General features: G+C 43.2%; 1 protein-coding gene across 1 annotated transcript; it reads right to left on the bottom strand.

Annotated features, from left to right (window-relative positions):
• Positions 1 to 1,530: 1,530 nt before the first annotated feature.
• LOC147237747 (14-3-3 protein beta/alpha-A-like) lies at positions 1,531 to 9,157 on the bottom strand. The gene is made up of 6 exons (XM_086153429.1): positions 9,059 to 9,157; positions 8,076 to 8,490; positions 4,125 to 4,248; positions 2,914 to 3,077; positions 2,727 to 2,822; positions 1,531 to 2,569 (listed from the first exon to the last, which is right to left on the bottom strand). Exons 2-6 carry the CDS (start codon positions 8,367 to 8,369, stop codon positions 2,498 to 2,500), a joined length of 750 nt encoding a protein of 249 aa, XP_086009555.1. The 5' UTR covers positions 8,370 to 8,490; positions 9,059 to 9,157; the 3' UTR covers positions 1,531 to 2,497.
• Positions 9,158 to 9,911: the final 754 nt, after the last annotated feature.

Here is a 9,911-nt window from a genome sequence, read left to right as displayed (position 1 = left end):
AACAAAGGCTGAGCAGATGACAAAGTGGTGGAAGCTGAAAAGGAAGGAGTGTTGTATGGTTTTCAGGGAGGAGTTGAGAAAGGCTCTGGGTGGTCAGGGAGATCTCCATGATGACTGGACAACTACAACTAATGTGATCAGGGAGACTGAGGAGAGTGCTTGGTGTGTCGTCTGGAAGGAAAGTAGATAAGGAGACTTGATGGTGGAATGAAGAAGTGCAGGAGTATATATAGAGAAAGTGGTTAGCAAAGAAGTGGGACACTGAGGGGACTGTAGAGAGTGGACAGGAGTACAGGGAGATACAGCGTAAGGTAAAGATAGAGGTAGCAAAGGCAAAACAAAGGGCGTATGATGACATAATGCTAGTTTGGACAGTAGGAGGGAAAGAATGATTATACAGGTTGGCAAAACAGAGAGAGAGATGGAAAGGATGTATGGAAAGGTTAAGATGATTAAGGAGGAAATGTACTGCGATAGTGATAGAAGAATATCCAGCAATGCTGTATGGTTTGAAGACAGTGGCATTGAAGAGAAGACAGGAAGCAGCGCTGGAGGCAGTAGAGATGAAGATGTTGAAGCTCTCTTTGGGAATGACCAGGGTGATGGGATCAGGAATTCATTTATCAAAGGGACAACACATGTTAGTTATTTTGGAGAGAGGCCAGACTGAGATGGTTTGGTCATGTACAGAGGAGGGACGGTGAAGACCAAGAGGATTTACGGATGTGGTGAGAGAGGACATGAAGTTAGTTGGTGTAGGAAAAGATGATAGCGGGTTAGATGGAAGGAGGTTGATTTGCTGTGCTGACCCCTGGAGGTAAAAGCCAAAAGGAAAAGCAGAGGTTTCCGAGGAAATACTCATTTTGATTTGTTCTAAAGTTTTCAGATAAATGGTGTATCTCAGAACAATACTTTGTTGAACAAAGTATGGCGATAATTTCAAGTTTTATATTGATGACACTCTTAATGCTGTCATGTTAAAGGAAAGTGTGCCTGACTCAAACACGAGGACACTCAAAAGGTAGGGGTCTTTGGTGAATGGGTGTCACAGGAGTCTCAGGAACTAAGAGCTGGCAAGGAGAGACATGGACCATCAGGAACTAGTGAGGAAGCGCAAGGTAAAGAATACGGGGAGAGAGGAAACAATCAGGCTCATCTCATAGAGCAATTAGAAATTGGAAATATAGCTGTAATTGCAGCTTGAGGTTAGGAAATGGAAAAGCCTGGGGAAGCATTTCCTTTTATGTTCTGGTTCTTAACAGAGAGCCTCCTTGTCAGTCAGGTTCCTGTTATATTAGAATAGATATAGCATTGGAGGCTACCTCAGCTCTGAATTCTCCATTTTGAAATCAACTGTCATTAATATAAAATGTGAACAATTAGTTTATACAAACAGTTTCGGTTGAGATTATTTGATGGCTACTTATGCAAAAGTCAAGACTTTGTTTTGGTCTTGCTTATTATCAACTACTATCTGCATTTGACAAGAGGTTCACTCCACACTGCATTAAGTAAGAGACAAAGAACCAGTCAGGTTTATAAAATGTTTTATTCATGTTAACAGAGCAGAGACATTGGAATTCAAATGGTTCCACAAGGCTTTGGGGGACTACAATTGAATGAATAGCAAAACAATAGTGGTCCAAATCTCTAATAACAATCACTGGACAGACTAACAGATCACCCTCTTTCAGGATGTGTACAAACCTGCATTGAAAAGTTGTTAACACTTGGGATTAGTGTGTGTTACAGCATTTGTTCCCATTCCAGTGTAATATCTCAAGACATGCAGACAGACTTGTCTCATTCCCATTAAAAAAAATAATCCTGACATTTGGTCAGACAAACCTGACCCCAAACAGACATGCTTCAATAAAGAGTGGCAAAGTGAGGATTCATTCAATGGGCTACTACGTGGCTCTCTATGATTAACAATTGCCTCCTGCATGTATTGAACACTGTCTTTCCCTGCAGAATGAATATTGAATCTGACGTTGGCTTTCAGCTGCTGTAACCGTACCACAAAACTTTCAAGACAGACATTATTTTAAAAGGGGGGGGGGGACAATACGAGGAACCTAACTTCTTACCTGGAAAAAAAGAAATCCAAACTTCCACCAGTGATGAGCTTTCGGTTGTTCAATGGTGGGACCTAAACTCCTAGCTCTATGAAGAGGCAGAAAACCTTAATACCAAGTCAAACTATCAATACTTTTCTACAGCTGAAATTGCACAAATGGAAAGGCCGAGACACACATAAACCAAGGGAATGGGAGGTTTCTCTTCACCAATAGTTGTCCTGATCTGCACTGTGAAAGATTTCTTTTTCATTGTTTTCATGACAACATGTTTTTATTAATGGGTTTCATTGGTAGAATGTTTAAGTGGAGCATTAAGGAATGAAGGATGTGTAAAAAGTTTTTTTTTTTTTTTTTTTTCTCCATTTTCTTGTTTTTTTTTTTTGGACATATTTCCCTACACGGAGGACTGGATCGTTTTAGTTCTCAGTCTCGCCAGCATCTCCCTCTCCGGCGTCTCCCTCCTCAGCAGCGTTGTCCGATGTCCATAACTGTAAGAGAGATGCACACAAACTTATGTAAACGACAGTGGTATTCGTCAGTAAGTGAAACTGTTCCAGTTTGCTAAAGTGATGTACTGGAACTTTCACACGGACTAACAGATGGCAATCGTGATTTTGCTGTGCCATGTACAGTCTGGACACTCACTGTCAGATTGTCTCTGAGAAGCTGCATGATAAGGGTGCTGTCTTTGTAGGAATCCTCATTTAGTCGGTCGAGCTCGGCGATGGCCTCGTCAAATGCCTGCACGTAAAAAAAATAAATGTAGACAGATTTAACATAACACAGTAGAGGGCAAGATAAAGTAACTCGTTAATTAGGCAACTTCTCAAACCTTTTTGGCCAGCTCGCAAGCATCTTCTGGGGAATTGAGAATCTCATAGTAGAAGACAGAGAAGTTAAGCGCCAAACCCAGGCGGATGGGATGTGTTGGGTCCATCTCATTCTTGCTGATGTCAAATGCTTTCTGGTACGCTTTCTGTGAGGCCTCAATTGTCTCTGGCAGAGGAAGCAGACGCAGGGGAATATAGCAATCAATGCATATACACCCACACACATGTTGGGGCCAGTAAATAAAAATAGAACCATGGGTCACTTGATACATATATCTACGTATGTGAACACTACTCAGATGTAATGCTTTTTTTGCGTATACATTACAGACAAGTGTTCTTGAATGAAGCGTTCACTGTATACAGTTAATTCATATTCTAAAACACTGATGAGACAGCAGGAAATGTATGTCAGAACTAATATCCGATACGTCAAAGTCTCAATCCAAATAACAGAGTGGCAAAACACAGTACTAGAAGAGCAATGGCTACTGGAACGAAAATTTAATGAAACTGAAGTTTCCCCAGAATGAAAGCTAGGGGCTGCCAACTTGTCCAATAGATGGTGGCCCTAAACTCCCATGATTGTGACACAATGACCTGCAAACTCACTTCCTGTCTTTTGCAAGAACTCGCACATTCCTTATTTGGGTGTGTAGTGCCCGAAACTCATTGCTTATATTTGCAAATGTAAAAAGCCAAATTAGGTCCACACATGTTTTGATGACTGACATGACTAATCCAGGTCCTCAAAACACTTGAGTAGCTTTCCAGAATATTTGGAAATACAACAATACAACCTTTAACCCATCTTAAAATCTTATTCTCACACAAAACCTGTGTTTCATGAAAGGGCGCTCAAAGGATCTATCTGCTTGACTAATGAAGATACTAGTTGATTAGCAAATGCAAAACTGCATTTGCTCAACTGTTTCTAGCACAGACAACAAAATCATGATTTTGATGTCCATGTTCAATAGCAAATTGTAGCTGCAGCCCTTCAAATCTGAAAAATTGGGATTTTTCTTTTTTTTTTAAATAGTTGTAGTGTTAACCTTGCAGTCCATACTACAGAGGCAACTTCCAAATCGACACTGTTTGAGCAGTGTTAACTCAGTGCTTCAGTTCTGGGTTTCAAACTGCCAATGCCAGCTGCATGATGAAAGAAGCCACTAGAAATTTCTAATTAATCTGAGTGATGCGGCAAACTCACTTGTTCGGTTATCTCCAGAAGCGACTTCAGCAAGGTATCTGTGGTAGTCCCCCTTCATCTTTAGATAAAAGACTTTGCTGTCAGCATTTGTAGAGTTTGGAATCAAAAAGTCCTCCAGCAGGGACTGTGGGATGAAAAAGTTACGACCAGGTGAACAAAACATGGAAGATCCTCCAGATTATTTCAAGCAATTTTTGTAACAATCCCGTATTTCTAACAGAAATGTACTAACGGGATTATGCAGCAAAAAAAGATGGGGGGGGGGGGGGGGGGGGGGGGCGCGTAGCATTACATAATCTTCAAGCAACCTATTTGTAGTCACTGCACAAAAACTGAAAAGCCCTTAAATGCAAAGGCCCTTAAATGCCACCAGTCCGGATTCAACAGGTAGATCTCATACCGGTCATTATATATGTTCAACTTAGGAGGTAATCCGTTAAATCATGTGGACTACCTGCTCCCTGCGAAAAATAACCTTCTACAAATCAGAGTGCCAGAATAAAGGCCAAACATGATGTCTGAAACAGGGAAGTCGACAGAATTGTGTCAAAAAAAAAAAAAAACACGACTCGCTTTCATGGATCATATTCTGTAATCATTTTATAGACCAAGTATCTCACTAAAAATTGCAAAAGCAATCAGAAACCTCTAGACACTCACATCTAAACAATTTAGAGAAAGAGATCGATTGATATATCGACTACTACCTCTCCTGGATTTGACAATCCATTGAAAATATGACATGTTGATGGCAACAGATACAAATGTACCTGTAACTGGCAATACTCTGGGATCATTTATTTTAAAACTTCTGGTTGCATATACCACTTGCAAATATTTACGTTTGACTAATTTGTGACTCAATGTGCCGAACATCTTCAGATTTTTTGATGCAGTGATGCCGTTTTGTGTTTTAATCAGGACTGACTCCCACCAAGTGAGAATTCTTTTCCAAAGCGTCAAGAGTGAAGGTGGGGCCGGGGCCATCCCGGCAGCCACACCCCCAGAGCCCTGCACCGACACAAAGATTGGCTCAGCCAAAATATGTATGCCTCAAAAGCGCGGCATTTTTCTTTCTCTGCATGCTCTGTACAATAGACAGCCTGTGCTTTCACACTAAGCGAATCACTGTCCGCAGCACTCAGGGACGGTGCTGCTGGCTAATTAGGAGTCGTTCTACATCTGACTTTACATGTCAGAGAATAAGTATTCTTTGCAACATTCCCAACTCAAGTGTGACTTAAATGATTTATTTGACTACTGCAGCCCTTGCTTGTAACTACTGTAAGGATCATTTGGAATAACCTAATGAACCTTTTGAATGCTTCATTTTGATGTACAGAATAGATGTCAACTAGAAAAAAAAAGGCAACTGAAATGCAGTTGTAAAGAATGTAGGGCACTTTAAAAAAAAAACTGTACTCTCGACATTCTGGTGTTACCCCACACAGAGTAGCTGTGGGACAAAATCCAGACTTGGGGAAATGTCACAAACATTTTACAGCTGCCCACTAGTGTGGTTTTGCCTCAAGCCTCTTGAAAGCGCTTTCAGTGGAATGCTTAGCAGGTACTGCTGAACGGCACCGTTACCATGCCTTGTTTATGTTAAGACCAAGAAAAAAAAAAGAAGCATTCCTTCATGTCACACTGGGGAGACCTCAGAATACAATGTCCGTATTGTATATCGTGGATTGCGGAATGGAAACAAGAGAGGTGAATTTTGGCCTTCCCATTGTTCCGGACACCTGCATACCTCTGAATTTCCCCCACTTGTCTTCACATAGTTCTGTAAGCGGAGTCTCCTCTCCCAGTGGATGCAGCCAATGCAAAGCGCAGTGACATGCTGGGCTCTGAGGCGCCACGGTTGACTTATTTGTGTGGGTTTCAGAGTAATTTCTTTTGTACAGATGCAACAGATTGAAGCTCCATCATGACATACATTCACCGTACGTGAGGGACATGTGATCTCCACACTGCATACCTTGCAAATCAAATACAAATTTTTCTCAAGTGCCGGCATTCTTCCCTGGCATTCAGTGAATGGTTGATATGTTTGAAGACCTACATTCACACCCATTGCATGTCTGCCTGAAAGTGGCTACTGGTCTTCCCTTCATTTGTGGAGATTCAAGCCAAACACAATCAAAGCAAACCTGCATTTTCTCTGCAATGACGTTGCATTATCTCCTACTAAGAGTGTGTCGATACTAAAATCAAGACAGTGGGGTACAAGAGGCTTTAGCGCCTTTTCCTGTCGGTGGGGATACATTGTCTGCAAAAATATATTTACCTGTATGCTCTCGGAAGTGTCAACTATAGTCAGGGTTAGTGATTTGATCGGAGATGACACGGACCCAAAGGCAAATGTACACATTAAAGCATACTAGCTTTGTGTTGTCAGGAGACAATCTGATGCTTGTGATAAGCATACGGCCACTTCAAGAAATGTGCATTTAGCTTCTCGTCTATTGCCGTCTCCCTTCCTCTGCCTTTGTGGGTGCGTAACTAATTTGTCAAGCTACTAGAGACAAGTCAAGGCATGAGACTTGACACAACCTCTGTTAACATTCACTAGATGAGATAATGATGGGCTGAGTCATGACCATGCAAGCTCATCCTCCTAGGAAAACACAGGGGAAGCTGGCTGAAATAGACCCTGCAGCTTTTTAAGGGCAGACAGCCACACAGGAAAATTCTCGATCTTGCAGTTAAGCGTCCATCCAGATCTTCTCTAATCCATCACCAAGAAAGACTAGAAATCATGTAAATCACCAATCCCCGCCGTTGTGCCACATTAAACAAGAGGTGAAAGCATATGCCCTGGCTTTTCAGTAAATCTTCGCCTGGGATGCGGTGTCTGTATGGAATTCTATTATCAGCACTGAAATCAATGATTACAACAAAGGGGACTGCGGGAGCATGTCATTTCCCATGATCTGTACAAACTAGCTGTTGCAAATTACAGTTTGTTTAAGCATGCCAATTATTGCACATGGATTACCGCATTAAGCTTCTATCTGCCAGATGAGGCTGCATGGATGAATAGCACGACCATGACTTACATTCAGCATTTGTCATGTGCGGATCCCTGTTTCACTATCCACCCAGTCAGACACACCTAGATGCTGGACTAGTCAAGATGACCTTGCTCAGTTCACACCCTCTGCATTTAAATCCGAACATTTATGTCAAAACTCCCAAAAGATAGGAACTGTGGGAGGACTACATGGTTACATGGCTTATGGAATTAAATGCTCGATGGATTCAGCAGAGGAACAAACAGAAAACCGGGAACCGGGCAGATGCCGTTTCATACACGTTATTGGAATTGAAGGTGCCAGGCGGGAGGTCTAGAGGAAGACCAAAGAGAAGATTTATTTACGCAGTGAGAGAGGATACGCAGTTGCTGGGTGTGAGAGAGGAGGATACAGAGAATAGATGGGGATAGATGGAGAAGGTTGACTCGCTGTGGGGACCCCTGAAGGGAAAAGAAGAAGAAGCCTGGACCCAAATAATCTTTTGCCAGAGTAATAACTGATGGTCTGGTGTCCACCTTTGGCTAAGGAAATTTTAGATTCTCCAACCCCACTCTGAGGACGGAAAAGCAATACTTAAGCACTTTCCATTTCACTCAGCAAATTGAAATGATATGCTTTTTTTCCTTCAAATTTTGAGTTACTGCATTAAGTCAAAATAAATAACCTGGAATGGGATATGATTAAGAACACCAAAAACCCAGCGGGGAAACATCAAAAAATGGCTACTGAAAATTCAACGTGTTCTTTAAAATGACTGAAGAACAAAACATACTGACATTAATGCAGAACGATGATGCATTACTTTTATCTAAGAGTACTAACTGCAAAGGCGAGAGAATTGAAATAACAAATCTCCCAAACATTCAGAGTGGATTAAAGCAGCAGCTTTAGAAAAAGAAGATTTCAATTATACCAAAACGTTGTTGCAGATCTCCTGAAGCTCCTTTTCCACTTTCTCCCGGTACTCCTTGACCAACTGCTGCTTCTTCTCGTTGGCCTCGGCCTTCATTCCGATGCTGGACATCACCCTCCATGCAGACCGCCTCGCCCCGACCACGTTCTTGTAGGCGACCGACAGCAGGTTCCTCTCCTCGTTTGACAGCTCGCCTCCTTTCTCCGTGACCTCCTTCATCCACTGTGCCATGTCGTCGTAGCGCTCAGCCTGCTCAGCCAGCTTGGCCCTCTGGATAAGATCCGTTTTATCCATTGTTTATGTATTGGGGGGGGGGACTAATAAATTAGTAATCCGGGAGAAGGCGGCGGTCGTGAACTTGGAAGTTTGGGTGAAGCAAAGGGGTGGTGAGAAGTAATCCGACAGCGGCGGTAAGCTAGGGGAGAAAAAAAGAGGATAAGAATGAGAAGGTGATGAAAAAACTAAATTGTAACGGCTGGAGAAGACAACCTGCCGTCAGTGCTGGAAACATGGACGCAACCGGCGCAGCCCATGGAAGCTAGCATCAGTTGTCAAGGCACGGCGCGTCTGGCAATAGGAATTACATTTCCGGGGATGGGTCGTTATATGCTAGAGGATTCTACAGCATTTTGTTTTATATTTTTCGATTAAAAGGTCAATTGCGGCATAACGAAACGCGCAAAAGACAATGCTGATGGTTTGAATGTAAAAAAAAAAAAGGGAGGGTAGGGCTGGCACCGGGAGCTGGCATCCCGTCTCCCACGGCAATCCGCCACAAAGCGGTCTGCCGTAACGTTAGCTCGCTTGAACGTTAGCAAAGCTAGCTGGCGTTAGCTACAAGGGCCACTCCTATCAATTCAAATGTCACACCACCGTAAGTCCTACCACAAAAACTATCGGGCCACAACTTGGCACTTGACACGGGAAATGCAGACAAGTATACATATGGGAATAAAACGGAAAAATCATCGATCCTTTCTCACCAACTGTGATCCAAGATCGCCTTCCAATTTGGTCCGATTAGATAGAGTGGTCAGAAAGGCAAGGAACGGCTGTGGCAGTGAAAATCTAACGGAACTGCTGGCTGGGGGTGGAGCCTATGTGCGCCGACTGTCCAATTGAAAAATCCTATTTCAGATGATCGACGGGAAATTCCAGCAGCATCGACCAATCGCCGTCGATAACGGGAAAAGGGGGCGGACCCTCAGTTATAGTTTGGCCGCACGGAACGGTGCAGCGATTGGGGCCACGGGGTTTCCTCCAATTAGAGCAAGGGAGAAGACGTCATCACATTGCCATGGTGATGCTCGACCAATGGCTCCCCCGCTTCCCCGCGATGGGAGCCCTTTAGGCGGGCGTGGCACCCTGCGCCTGCAGACATGCAGTCATCCTGGCCGCTGCCACCCGGCCGTGGCGGACGACTCACACTGTGTGCTGAGATGATGCAGTCAACCGTTATCAACCTCGCCCTTATGATTTACTCGCAAAACTGTCAAATTCGATTAATCCCCGTGCACGATTTTAGCTTAAGGTCAAGGGATCTGCAGCCCTTGGTAGGACAATTGTGAATAAGAAAAAAAAAATAACGCACTTCCCAATGGTTTAAGATGAACAGAACAATCAGGCAAAACCCCCCTGTAACGCCGCACAGTTCGACAGCACGATGAATCACAGAGCCTGACCACTGAAATGCACGAGCGGCTCTCTCGAACAGATTAGAAAAATATCTAAATTAATCGGTGAACCAATTCCTCGCACAGATCATTCTAGAAATTTCTTTTTTTACCCCTCACATCTGATTTGCATCTGCTTATCCGGTAGTTGGGAGCAGAAGGC

This window comes from Fistularia commersonii, chromosome 1 (assembly GCF_037954325.1).
Source record: "Fistularia commersonii isolate RoL2024-O1a breed Wild chromosome 1, RoL_Fcom_v1.0, whole genome shotgun sequence".
Taxonomy (NCBI): Eukaryota; Metazoa; Chordata; class Actinopteri; order Syngnathiformes; family Fistulariidae; genus Fistularia; species Fistularia commersonii.
Note: the sequence above shows the minus strand (reverse complement) of the source record. Positions and strands in the feature narration are given on the sequence as shown.

Excerpts from the sequence above, each read along its gene's own strand:
- LOC147237747 (XM_086153429.1), bottom strand. The coding sequence starts at position 8,369 with ATGGATAAAACGGATCTTATCCAGAGGGCCAAGCTGGCTGAGCAGGCT. Across the intron at positions 3,078-4,124 it reads TTCTGGAGATAACCGAACAA|AGACAATTGAGGCCTCACAG; the intron begins GTGAGTTTGCCG and ends TTCCTCTGCCAG. Across the intron at positions 2,570-2,726 it reads TTCTCAGAGACAATCTGACA|TTATGGACATCGGACAACGC; the intron begins GTGAGTGTCCAG and ends TCTCTCTTACAG.